This window comes from Cherax quadricarinatus, chromosome 5, assembly GCF_038502225.1.
Source record: "Cherax quadricarinatus isolate ZL_2023a chromosome 5, ASM3850222v1, whole genome shotgun sequence".
NCBI lineage: Eukaryota > Metazoa > Arthropoda > Malacostraca > Decapoda > Parastacidae > Cherax > Cherax quadricarinatus.
Window position 1 is genome coordinate 11,147,530 of NC_091296.1, and position 14,717 is coordinate 11,162,246.

At 37.8% G+C, this 14,717-nt stretch overlaps 1 protein-coding gene across 8 annotated transcripts in view; it reads right to left on the minus strand.

Annotated features, from left to right (window-relative positions):
• Positions 1 to 427: 427 nt before the first annotated feature.
• LOC128684852 (1-acylglycerol-3-phosphate O-acyltransferase Pnpla3) overlaps positions 428 to 14,717 on the minus strand; it is a 122,224-nt gene continuing 107,934 nt past the window's right edge. For 7 of the 8 annotated variants that reach the window (XM_053771159.2, XM_053771160.2, XM_053771155.2 and 4 more), the window contains 4 exons: positions 10,244 to 10,559; positions 7,573 to 7,723; positions 5,708 to 5,835; positions 428 to 705 (listed from right to left, as the gene is read on the minus strand). In XM_053771159.2, coding sequence (XP_053627134.1) covers positions 5,759 to 5,835; positions 7,573 to 7,723; positions 10,244 to 10,559 — 544 coding nt within the window. In that variant the 3' untranslated portion in view covers positions 428 to 705; positions 5,708 to 5,758. The remainder of the gene's footprint in view (positions 706 to 5,707; positions 5,836 to 7,572; positions 7,724 to 10,243; positions 10,560 to 14,717) is intronic. The other variant, XM_070100049.1, reaches the window with a different exon arrangement.

Below are 14,717 nucleotides of genomic sequence, written 5' to 3' on the forward strand. Positions count from 1 at the left end.
AGCAAATTTAAATGCTCATTAATAAAAAATATAGTAGTTTCAAATCTTTCAGTCTTCATAACATCAGAAATAAAAGTGAATTTATGCTTTCTTGTAAATATAATAAACATAAAATAAGTAAGATATTGTACTAATGATTTGTTCCATGATTGCTCTACAAGTATTATCTTATACAAAAAAAATCAGAAGACATGAAATGCAGACAAGTTATAGAAAGAAAACCCAATGACAACACAGAGCTCTTGATCCAAGGAGTTGAACCTAACTCGTGTTCAGCGTTCCCCATGAATGTAATAATCTACAAGGCTCTATGACCCCTACAGGTTTATCACTTCACTTCCCCTCATAAATGTAGTAATGCAATATACAGCAAGAAAAATTTATTTATATAAATATACAATTTATCACTTATATAAAAATACAACTGTTTTAAGTTTGCTGATACAGCAAAATATATTATGAAATATAACACACAAACATTTGAAAGAAGCAATTACAGTACTGTATACCGAAGCAAGAAATATGTCCATAAGATAGCACCTTCTGGGAAAACTGTTGAAATTTGTTTTATAATCTAGTTATTGTTTTTTTTATATAAACTCAGTATTTGAGCTATAAAAGTATTTTCAGGTCTTGTTGCATGTTGGAGTATGGTCAGTGGTGTGATGCTGCTGTGAGAGCTTGGTCCCACTCTGTCAACACTGACTGCCAAAGAGTTTTTGCTGAATTATAATTATTTATAAGCCTAATTCATCCTCTTAAATAACTGTTATTATTATTATTACAATCAAAACTAAGCACTAAACCTACAAGGGTCATACAGTCATTCTCTTAAATGACTTATTACATTCTCAACTTGGTTATGAAACTATGCCTAGAATCATAATACAGGTGCACATCCCTTTATCCAAAACCCTTGGGGGTCTGTATTGTTTCAAATTTCAACTTTTTCGAATTTCAGAATGATTCTCAATGCTGCCACGTGGCGGTGTGACCCAGCACTGATGCTCCACACCCCACGAAAAAACTTCAGTTTTCTGAACTTTTTGAATTTCATAATTTTGGATGTGGACCTGTAATATGATCAAATTAAGCACTAAACCTGAAAGGAGGTCTAGATTCACAGTTATGAAGTACAGGTCTCCCTCAACATTCGCGAGGGTTAGGGGATCAAGAGCCTCACGAATGTTGAAAAAAAAAAAATCGCGAATGTTTGGTGCCCCAAAATATTGTAGGGAAATATAATACAATACTGCTTCCTTAACTTGTTGAACCATGAACACTCATAAAATACATGAAAACATCGTAAATTGTACTAAATACATACGTGTTATGGTTTAATAACGTTTTTTTTTTTTTCAACAAGTCTGCCGTCTCCCACCGAGGCAGGGTGACCCAAAAAAGAAAGAAAATCCCCAAAAAGAAAATACTTTCATCATTCAACACTTTCACCACACTCACACATTATCACTGTTTTTGCAGAGGTGCTCAGAATACAACAGTTTAGAAGCATACACATATAAAGATACACAACATATCCCTCCAAACTGCCAATATCCCAAACCCCTCCTTTAATTAAAGTGCAGGCATTGTACTTCCCATTTCCAGGACTCAAGTCCAACTATATGAAAATAACCGGTTTCCCTGAATCCCTTCACTAAATATTACCCTGCTCACACTCCAACAGATCGTCAGGTCCCAAGTACCATTCGTCTCCATTCACTCCTATCTAACACGCTCATGCACGCTTGCTGGAAGTCCAAGCCCCTTGCCCACAAAACCTCCTTTACCCCCTCTCTCCAACCCTTTCGAGGACGACCCCTACCCCGCCTTCCTTCCCCTATAGATTTATATGCTTTCCATGTCATTCTACTTTGATCCATTCTCTCTAAATGACCAAACCACCTCAACAACCCCTCCACCACTTCCTCAACCACTGCGAGTCCCTACTACTCTCCCTCTGACCCCCGCAACTGGCAGCCAGCCCTCCCACTGGTGTGGTGAGTGTTTTGTTTGTTCATTATTTGCTATTAAACTACAGTATAAATAATGTAAACCCATTCATGACTGCATATTGGAATGGCTATTCGGACAGGTATTGGACGGTGACATCATGTGTTTGCTCTTGAACACAGCAAAGAAACATTTCTGCTACTGCTAATAACAACAATAGTAGTAATAATAATAATAACAATAGTAATAATAATAATAATAATAATAATAGTAATAATAATAAATACGATAGAATTGAAGAAGGAAATTGTACAAAATACGAGGGAGTGGTTGACACATCGTCAGTGTGGCTTTGTTTATGCTGGAGTGAGCATTAGTCTCCGTGCTCTTCCATTTCACAATAATTCATTGTGTTTGGTGCTTGTAGATTGAGTGCGACTGGAGTGGTAGAGGCAGTGGTTGAAGAAGCGGTTGAGGCAGTGGTTGAGGCAGCGGTTGAGGCAGTGGGTGAGGCAGCAGTTGAGGCAGTGGTTGAGGAAGCAGTTGAGGCAGTGGGTGAGGCAGTGGTTGAGGCAGCGGTTGAGGCAGTGGGTGAGGCAGTGCTTGAGGCAGTGGGTGAGGCAGTGCTTGAGGTAGTGGATGAGGCAGTGGGTGAGGCAACAGTTGAGGCAGTGGGTGAGGCAGCGGGTGAGGCAGCGGTTGAGGCACTGGTAGAGGCAGCGGTTTAGGCAGCAGTAGAGGCAGCAGTTGAGGCAGTGGTATTTAATAACATGTTATAATAATAATAATAATACATATTATTAATAACATGTATTATTATTATTATTATTACTGTTATTAACATGTTATTAAATACCACTGCCTCAACTGCTGCCTCACCCACTGCCTCAACCGCTGCCTCGCCCACTGCCTCGCCCACTGCCTCGCCCACTGCCTCACCCACTGCCTCAACCACTGCCTCAACCACTGCCTCAACCACTGCCTCTACTACTCCAGTCGCACTCAATTTACAAGCACCAAACACAATGAATTACTGTATTGTGAAATGTTTGGAAGAGCACGGAGACTAATGCTCACTCCTGCATAAACAAAGCCACACTGACAATATGTCAACCACTCCTTCATACGTGTATTTTTGTACAATTTCCTTCTTCAATTCTATCGCATTTATTATTATTATTACTCTTGTTATTATTAGCAGTAGCAGAAATGTTTTTTTGCTGTGTTCAAGAGTAAACACATGATGTCACTGTCAAATACCTGTCCGAATAGCCATTCCAATATGCAGTCATGAATGGGTTTACATTATTTATACTGCAGTTTAACCCTTTGAGGGTTTTGGTCGTACTAGTACGTTTTACGCGTAGGGGTTTTTGACGTACTAGTACTCGTAAATTCTAGCGGCCTCAAATCTAGTGGGAGAAAGGTGGTAGGCCTTCATATGAAAGAATGGGTCTATGTGGTCAGTGTGCACAGTCTAAAAAAAATCCTGCAGCACACAGTGCATAATGAGAAAAAAAAAAAACTTTGACCATTTTTTTTTAATAAATCAGCGACTTTGCAGTGTATTTTCGTATGGTATTTATTGTTGTATTCTAGTTTTCTTGGTCTCATTTTATAGAATGGAAGACATATTACAGAAATTGAGATGATTTTGACTGGTTTTACAATGAAAGGTGCCTTGAAATTGAGCTCAAAGTAGCAGAAATGTTCGATTTTTACCAAACTTCAAAAGTAAACAAATCGTGCCAAGCGTGCAATACACGTCAACTGGTGAGTCTAATATTCTTTTACAAGTGCACCAATAATATTTATACCATTTTTTACACTAAAGCAGTAGTCTGCATAACAGTAAATCTTATATTTTTTGTGAAAATAAAAATTCAAAGTGGAAAGCAAAAGAATATAAGAGGGCCCTTGAGACGTGACTAATGACTAGAGGAAATGTCATTTTAGTGCCAGGAATGTCTTTCTTGTTTATTCTGGACCCTATTCGGAAATTGGCATCTTTTGAAATTTGTGTGAAATTTGCAAAATTGCTAAATTCTGACCACTGTACTGGATAGTTGAATTTATAAATGGGTGGTTTCTTGCACCCATTCGATAGAAAAAATGGAGTTCTAGCGAAATATTCATGTTTTTTGTCGACTAGTACAGTGAAATTGGCCGAAAATGGGGCTCAAAGTGGGCAAAATCGCCGATGCGTAAACATCGCCGAGACCGCTAACTTTGCGAGAGCATAATTCCGTAAGTTTTCTATCAAATTTCAAACTTTTGGTGTCTTTATGATCGGGAAAAGATTCTCTATCTTTTCATAAGAGAAAATAATTTTTTTTTTTTTTAAATTTGGCCGACCCTGAGAACGAGTTTCGGAGAGGGCCTGTCGACCCTCAAAGGGTTAATAGCAAATAATGAACAAACAAAACACTCACCACACAGTGGTGGGAGGGCTGGCTGCCAGTTGCGGGGTAAGAGGGAGGGAAGTAGGGACTCACAGGTGGTGGGAAACTTAAATATGATTTGGCGGCTGGGAATTTGGAGGCTGGAAATTTGGTGGTTGGGAATTCGCGAATGTGTGAAGCCCGCGAAAGTTGAAAACATGAATATTGAGGGAGACCTGTATAAGTTAAACCTCTACAGTTGCTCTGTTTTCTTCAAGGAATGTATTCACCAAGAAGTTTGTAGATAGTTATTCTTAGGCTCTGAGTGCATATAGCAAGTGTGTTTACTCAGGCTAAGTTAACTTAGTCAAATCCTACAATATGACTTCTTTCCACTGAATTGGAGTTGGATCAATTCTTCTGCCATCAATACCCTCTAGTTAATGCATACTGGTTAGTAACCTTCAGTTAAACATTTCTATTGTAATCACAATTATAACTGCAGTATCACTACATTTTTTTTATCTTACTATAAGAAATGCAGAATCAGCATTTATGTCAATACATTATTATTATTATAATCAAGGGGAAGCGCTAAACCCGGAGGATTATACAGCGTATGTCAATACAATATTATAAATCCTGCCCATAATGTGGATGATGATGATAATTTCTATCCAAAATCTCCACTTGGTATATTAGAAATTGTATTAATATTTGTCTATATATGTAAATTAGGTTTAACAATCATAATATACACCTATTTATTATTAATTTTTTAGCCACATTGGCCATTTCCTGTCAAGTTACTGTGATCCAAAGAAAACACAAGTTACCATTATTCAATGAACAGCTGTCCTGTGAACATAATTTAACTGACCCTATAAACATCCCCAAGCACATTTCAGAATGCGAGCACTGTACTGTCCACCTCCAGGAAACATGATTGGCTACCCAGTTTACCTGAATCCCTCTGTAAATTTCATCTTGCTTGCCAACAGTAAATCAAATCCTGTATATTCAGTATAGATACTTTTAGACAAATCTAGAATTAGTTGTACTGTACATGTGCATTAATGCCTACACTCCAGATGTACAGTAGCTGAAGTGATTCTGGAAAGTTTTCAAACTGCTCTATTTTTTTTTTTATTTTTTACCTTGTGTGCACCTCAGACACACTATCACATTTCATAAATGCATTCTTAATGTAACAAAAGTAACACATTAAAAAAATGAAAACATTATGTTAAAATTTACATATACAGCATTTCTTATAATATAAATGGTATGAGAATGATTGTTAAGAATACATATGACCCTTGTGAGTTTAGTGCTTACTTATGATTGTATAATAATAATGTTTGAGTACGTACCTAGTGGCTGGTGGCAGGCAGAGAGCATATGATCACACTGATGATATATATTCACCTGTGGTAGTGTTCAGACTCTGTGTCAGATACCACTGTAGGATTTAGGTCACCATCAAAGCCTTGTTCTGATCCTGTAAAATGTATTTTTACCTTATTATATCAAGAAGAATGGCAAGAGAAATCTGCAATATTGTTTACAAACTTGTATAACTTTACATCATCAATCACTGTACAAAGGCAAAATTGATATTACATAGGTAACTTATTTTTTTAAGTTTAGGTATCTACATCTTATTTGTATCTTCTGTGTGTATTTAATTTTATTTTCTCTATCACATACCCATCATTTTTCATTAGACATTATAAAAATATTTTTTAAACATTTATCTCTTTTCGTGATCTCCAGTTATTCTTCCCTCTATTATTTTGCTTTACGTGTCATTAATCATGAAGTAATGTGTATGAACCGTAGTAATTTCTTCTAGTATTTCACTAATTTAAGGTATTACCTTACAAAATCAGGCACATAATGTATTAAAAAAAATAAGGAAACTTACCAAATGGTTTTCAAGATAAGAAGATTAAAAGATTATTACTAAAATCAACTCCAAAGCTTATTCAATATCTCCCACCAAGGCAGGTTAACCCAGAGAATAAAACACATTTACCAGTATTAACCCATGCAATGTATTATGTACAGTGGAACCTCGGTACTCAAACAACTCCTTACTTGAACAGTTCAGTAAAAAAAAAAATCACTTGGTAGTTGACTGTTTGCTCGGCACTCGACCAAACAAACACTACCTGCCAGAACCTCGCTGTAAACTATTTCGTGTTTCTTCGCATTTTATAGTGTTTTTTATACAGTGGTCCCTCGTTTTTCATAATTAATCCATTCCTGGAGCCATTACTATAAACGAAATTTACGATTTGCGAATCAATTTTCCCCATAACAAATGATGTAAATACAATTAATCCGTTCCTGACACCCAGAAGTATTACAACAAAAACAATTTTTACATGAAATATACATGTAGTACATAAACAATACAATGGGAAATGATGAATGAAACACTAACAGCATAACACTTACCTTCATTGGAGATTCTTCTTAGTGTATAGGAAACTGGAGGAGGAGAGAGATTGGATTGTTTACAGTTTGGAAGGGGAATCCCTTTCCAGCAACACCTCAGGTACCAATTGCTTCTCTGGGGTTGCTTCTCTTCTCTGTTTCTTAATACCACTAGGACCACCTTGAGAGTCACTCTAGTCCTGTCTCGCAAAGTAACTGTGGAGAGAGCTCTGTTTCTAGCGTCTCTTTAACACTTCCCTAAAATGGCCCAAGACTTTGTCACTGTGCATATTTCTCACCTTCTTTACCACAGGCTTGGCACTAGGAGCTTTCTTTGGAGCCATGGTAGCTTATTTAGTACTTGCAAGCACTAAAATGAGTGGAATATTATGAAATATTTCGTAGGAGCACTTGAGAGGACCTTCACTCACTGGTAAACAATGCCAGACTGGCTGGGTAGGGAGGCCGCCCCGGCTCACACCGTGCATACACGTCCCGGACGAACTACTATTCGCGAGTCAACCTATGAAAAGCGAGTCCATGTTTATACGAAAAGACCCCTATGATTGGCGAAATTTACGATTGCCGAGAACTACGAAAAGCGAGGGACCACTGTATTACAGTATTTATTTAAATAAGTCTCCATGGGGCCTACGAAGATTAGGGGTAACAGCCAACCAAAAAGAAAATTGGTTGGGAAAAATTTGTTCGGTACTTGAACAGATCGGCACTTGAACAGCCTTCTGGAGTACCAAGGTTCCATTGTACATGTATATATCAATTGACTAGTACTTACCAATGGAGTCATTTCTCATATTTAGAGGCCAAGACTTTGCCTGCATCTCCCTTTGTAAATCCCAGTGACTATTTACCATCTCTATCCCTCCACCATCAACTCCTTCGTTGCTCTCATCCTTCGTCAAGTCAAAGATCTCAGTGACCTGAACCTAATCAAATTTGAAAAATGTTACTGATATGTTTATGAAGCATATATACATACGAGTAAAGACATCACACATTTATTTTTATAGAAAGGTCTTTTTTGAGTCTAATGCCAATTAGTTCTTTCCCATCTGGGTGTAAAATAATATAATTTATAAATATACTAGGCATTTTATGCACTTTGTTCTAATTAAAGTGCACTAATTTTCCATCACAAAAATTAGACATCTAACAATACAGTAGAACTTCCATATCTGCAGATTTGGTTACCTAATTTTTATGATAGTTTATGAGTGCACTTTAATTAGAACAAAGTGCTTAGGTCCTCTACTCTTTCTTATTTACATCAATGACCTCCCAAATGCATCGCGACTCCTTAAACCGGTTCTATTCGCAGATGACACCAATTATGTCATCTCCCACCCAAACCCAGCTATACTTAGTGACACTGTAAACAGCAAGCTACATAAAATATCAAACTGGATGACGACCAAAAACTCACTCTCAACACAGACAAAACCTACTTCATGCTTTTTGGAAACAGAGCATTAAATATCCAACTAAACACATCAATAAATGGTTCACCCATTACAAGACACACTGAGGGCAAATTTCTAGGTCTCCACCTTGACTGTAATTGTAAATTTCAGACCCATATCCAGCATATAACTAAGAAAGTTTTCTAAACAGTAAGCATCCTTTCCAAGATACGATATTATGTACCCCAAATGGCGCTCCTTATTTTATATCACTCTCTAATATACCCTTGCCTCACCTATGGCATATGTGCTTGGGAATCTACCATTGCCAATCACCTTAAACCTTTAATAACCTAACAAAAAGCTGCTGTGCGGATAATCACAAACTCTTATACCAGACAACACACCCAACCACTCTTCAAGAGCTTAAACTTACTTAATATACAAAATATACACACTTATTATTGTGCCTGCTATACTTTATACAAAACATTACTCCAATATCAACCCACCACTCAAACTTCTCCTTGACAGCTTCATCAGAACACAGGCATAACATGGAGCACAAAACACTTTTTGACATTCCTTGTGTCCGTCTCACACTGCAAAAATGCAATGCACATAAACGGCCCGAAGATCTGGAACTCTTTGCCCGAAACAGCAAGAAGTAACCTGCCCACAAATCAATTTAGGACTACATATACATGTACTTAATAACAACCATACCCACACTATGCTAATCTCTAACCAAATTTGAAGCAACTTTCCCAAATATTTTATTATCCCTTAACTATTAAGCCATTATTATAAACTTAAATATGTATGTCTGTATCAAAAATTGTACTACCTCAAATTAATAATAGAGTAAAATATTGAATATTTGTAATCTACCACTTTTCACCTGTCTAGACTTCAGTAGTCTTTACATATTAGGTTAAGTCTGCTCGAAAAGCCTCGGCATGATAGTGGCTTTCTTTGTATCAATCAAATTATGAAATGTAAACACACATTGTAACCTTTGCAAAGAAATAAACTTTTGATTTTTTTGATTGATTCTGAGTTATCTGTGGTTTACTGCAGCATGAAAATATTAAATGGAAAATTCCAGAAATAAATTATTCCTAAGTTTCAAATTGGCCAAGATATTTTTTAAGGCATTTTAACTGTGTGTGTAAAGATATTTTTTGTTGTTCCATCATCCCTTGAGGGATAAGCTAAAATACTGGACCCCCTTTCATTTGAGAGAAAGAGAGCATAAGTATAACATTGTACAATGTATTTTATTATTATTTAATATTGGTAATGTCTTATTGTGTGTAATTTATAAATTAAACTTTATCATAGGTATGTATGTAAGCGAAAAATGACATATACAGAGTTTGCTACTATCTGCAGTTTTGGGCATCTGAGGTAGGTCTTGGAATGTATCACCTGCGGATACGGGGGAACTACTGTATAATGGGAAAGGCAAGCATCCACAGAAGCAAAGCTGGGGTTTATTTTCATGTAAAGGATTCAACAAGATATCATTTGTTATTGCCTTATTAATCTTTAAGTTTGCCTGAAATGCTCTACATACTAAGGGGTTTTTGGCATGCACACCTAAATGTAATTCACCTTTGTACAAACACTCTCATGCTGAAATAAAGTATCTTTATTTTTATCTGTGGAAGTTCCAAGAGTATATATAATTTTTTAAGACCAGCTTATGGGATGGTAATGGTCCCTAACATAATAGAAATTAGTGTTTGTGTCAACAAGGTGAATACTGCTATGAGAACAGGTTTGAGAGAGCTGATTGGTTCATGATTATCATATTTAAAGATTGATATTTAACTGATTTTTTTTTAACATGTTGGCCATTTCCCACTGAGGCAGGGTGACCCAAAAAGAAGGAATAAACTTTCATCATCATTCAACACTAGCTGATACTGAACTAAAAATATTAAATTAGTTTTGTCACTGACACTACATACTAATACTACATGATTTTGAGAATAACTTACATATAAGATGAACATGTTTGAAGAATTGCCTTTGACTTACCTCATTATTATCATCCAAATAGTAATATGCCATCAAGGCTTCTTGGTGAGTTGTAACATCCAAGATTTGTTCAAAGGCATCGTCACTAATTTGTCCCAGTAGAATTTCATTAGCTCCATCATAAAGACTTGGGTCAGAGAGGTCATTTAGTGATGGTCTGCGAGACACTGCTCGTGAGACAGCTCGGGAAGCAGCACGAGAAGCAATACGAGAACCTGCTCGAGATACGGACCTTGAAGCACAGCGCAGAGCAACCTCGGTCAAGGCCTGTGATTCCAATTGCATAGCATCTTTGTGGCTCTGTGGTACACCCTTCCTGTTAGATTACAATGCCTTGCATAAGTTATCATTTTTTTATTAACACAGGAGGCCTGGTCACAGACCGGGCCGCGGGGGCGTTGACCCCCGAAACTCTCTCCAGGTAAACTCCAGGTAAACATCAGCCATCTCCTACCAAGGCAGGGTTGCCAGAGGCACGCTCACACTACAGTTATAAAACTGCAACATCAATACCCCTCCTTCAGAGTGCACACTCAAGTCCGGCCTGCCGGTTTCCCTGAATCCCTCCATAAATGTTACCTTGCTCACACTCCAACAGCACGTCAAGTCCTAAAAACCATTCGTCTCCATTTGCTCCTATCTAACACGCTCATGCATGCTTGCTGGAAGTCCAAGACCCTCGCACACAAAACCTCTTTTACCCCCTCCCTCCAACCTTTCCTAGGCTGATCCCTACCCCGCCTTCCCTCCACTACAGATTTATACACTCGAAGTCATTCTATTTCCTTCTATCCTCTCTACATGTCCAAACCACCCCAACAACCCCTCCTCAACCCTCTGGATAATAGTTTTGGTGATCCCGCACCTCCTCCTAATTTCCAAACTACGAGTTCTCTACATTATATTCACACCACACATTGCTCTCAGACATGACATCTCCACTGCCTCCAGCTTTCTCCTTGTTGCAGCATTCACCACACATGTTTCACACCCATATAAGAGTGTTGGTATAACTATACTCTTATACATTTCCCTCTTTGCTTCCATGGACAAAGTTCTTTGTATCCACAGACTCCTAAGTGCACCACTCACCTTTTTCCCCTCATCAATTCTGTGATTCACCTCATCTTTCATCTTGCATAAGTTTTTTTTGTTTTTTCCAACAAGTCGGCCATCTCCCACCGAGGCAGGGTGACCCAAAAAGAAAGAAAATCCCCCAAAAAGAAAATACTTTTATCATTCAACACTTTCACCTCACTCACACATAATCACTGTTTCTGCAGAGGTGCTCAGAATACAACAGATTAGAAGTATATACGTATAAAGATACACAACATATCCCTCCAAACTGCCAATATCCCAAACCCCTCACAGAGGGAAAATTCTTAGGAATCCACCTTGATAATAGACTCAAATTTCAAACACATGTACAACAAATTTCCAAGATCGTAGGCATACTATCGAAGATACGGCACTATGTTCCACAGTCAGCCCTCCTGGCCCTATATCACTCACTTATTTACCCCTATCTCACCTATGGAATTTGTGCATGGGGCTCCACAACAATAAACCATCTCAGACCATTAATTACCCAACAAAAGGCTGCAGTCAGAATGATAACAAATTCTTACTACAGGCAGGACACTCCACCAATATTCAAAACTCTAAACCTACTCACCATACAAAACATCCATACTTATTATTGTACTTACTACATACATAGAACACTTAACTCGGATATAAACCCTCCCCTCAATCGTCTCTTTACCAACCTCAACAGAACACATGACCATAACACAAGGCACAGATCACTCTTTGATGTTCCTCGTGTCCATCTCACACTATGCAAAAACTCAAATGCACATGAAAGGCCCAAAAATCTTGAATTCATTACCTGAGAATATAAAAGAAACACTGTCTTTTTCTAAATTCAAGTCTCTTCTTAAAAATCACTTACTCACCCTCAACTAAATAAATACTGAATAATTGTATCTCATATACGTTTACCCTGTGACCCAATCAAACTTTGTTATTTTTAATTACAATACCTAACAGAATACTCCATTCTACTGAATGCACAGCAACATAGTAAATGACCATATGACCTGTCTTTGAAATACTCATTTGTGCTTAATTGTTATCTGTTTATAATAATGTTTACCACTGAATATATCATTGCTTAGTTTAATCTTAAGTTAATTTTAAGCCTGCACATAATGCTCTGCGTACAAGGGGCTTTGGCATGTTACACTTAACCATTGTATTTCCTTGTACTTCTATGTATCATGTTCAAATTAATAATAAATAAATAAATAAAAAGTGCAGGAACTGTACTTCCCATTTCCAGGACTCAAGTCCAGCTATATAAAAATAACCAGTTTCCCTGAATCCCTTCACTATATATTACCCTGCTCACACTCCAACAGCTCGTCAGGTCCCAAATACCATTCGTCTCCATTCACTCCTACCTAACACGCTCACGCACGCTTGCTGGAAGTTCAAGCCCCTAGCCTACAAAACCTCCTTTACCCCCTCCCTCCAACCTTTTCGAGGACGACCCCTACCCCGCCTTTCTTCCCCTACAGATTTATAAGCTCTCCATGTCATTCTATTTTGATCCATTCTCTCTAAATGACCAAACCACCTCAACAACCCCTCTTCAGCCCTCTGACTAATACTCTTATTAACTCCACACCTTCAGATTTCCACACTCCGAATTTTCTGCATAATATTTACACCACACATTGCCCTTAGACAGGACATCTCCACTGCCTCCAACTGCCTCCTTGCTGCAGCATTTACAACCCAAACTTCACACCCAATTAAGAGTGTTGGTACTACTATACTTTCATACATTCCCTTCTTTGCCTCCATAGATAACATTTTTGTCTATACATATACCTCAACGCACCACTCGCCTTTTTTCCCTCATCAATTCTATGATTAACCTCATCCTTCATAAATCCATCAGCTGACACGTCAACTCCCAAATACGTATCTGAAAACATTCACTTCTTCCATACTCCTCCCCAATTTGATATCCAATTTTTCTTTATCTATATCATTTGATACCCTCATCACCTTACTCTTTTCTATGTTTACTTTCAACTTTATACCTGTAGACACACTCCCAAACTCGTCCACTAATCTTTGCAATTTTTCTTTAGAATCTCCCATAAGCACAGTATCATCAGCAAAAAGTAACTGTGTCAATTCTCATTTTGTACGTATTTGATTCCCCATAATTTAATCCCACCCCTCTCCCGAACACCCTAGCATTTACTTCTTTTACAACCCCATCTATAAATATATTAAACAACCATGGTGACATTACACATCCCTGTCTAAGACCTACTTTTACCGGGAAGTAGTCTCCCTCTCTTCTACACACCCTAACCTGAGCCTCACTATCCTCATAAAAACTCTTTACAGCATTTAGTAACTTGCCACCTATTCCATATACTTGCAACATTTGCCACATTGCTCCTCTATCCACTCTATCATATGCCTTTTCGAAATCCATAAATGCAATAAAAACTCCCCTACCTTTATCTAAATACTGTTCACATATATGCTTCAATGTAAACATTGATCTACACATTCCCTAACCACTCTAAAACCTCCTTGCTCATCCGCAATCCTACATTCTGTCTTACCTCTAATTCTTTCAATAATAACCCTACTGTACACTTTTCCTGCTATACTCAGTAAACTTATTCCTCTATAATTTTTGCAATCTCTTTTGTTCCTCTTCCCTTTATATAAAGGGGCTATACATGCTCTCTGCCAATCCCTAGGTACCTTCCCCTCTTTCATACATTTATTAAACAAAAATACCAACCACTCCAACACTATATCCCCCTGCTTTTAACATTTCTGTCATGATCCCGTCAGTTCCAGCTGCTTTACCCCCTTTCATTCTATGAAATGCCTCACGTACCTCCCCCACACTCACATCCTGCTCTTCTTCACTCCTAAAAGATGGTATACCTCCCTGGCCAGTGCATGAAATTACCACCTCCCTTTCTTCGTCGACATTTAAAAGTTCCTCAAAATATTCTCGCCATCTACCCAATACCTCCATCTCCCCATCTACTACCTTCCCTACTCTGTTTTTAACTGACAAATCCATTCGTTCCCTAGGCTTTCTTAACTTGTTCAACTCACTCCAAAATTTTTTCTTTTTTTTATTAAAATTTTTTGACAGTGCCTCTCCCACTCTATCATCTTCCCACTTTTTGCACTCTCTCACCACTCTCTTCACCTTTCTTTTACTCTCCATATACTCTACTCTTCTTATAACACTTCTGCTTTGTAAAAACCTCTCATAAGCTACCTTTTTCTCTTTTATCACATCCTTTACTTCATCAGTCCACCAATCACTCCTCTTTCCTCCTGCACCCACCCTCCTATAACCACAAACTTCTGCCCCACATTCTAAAACTGCATTTTTAAAAATATTCCAACCCTCTTC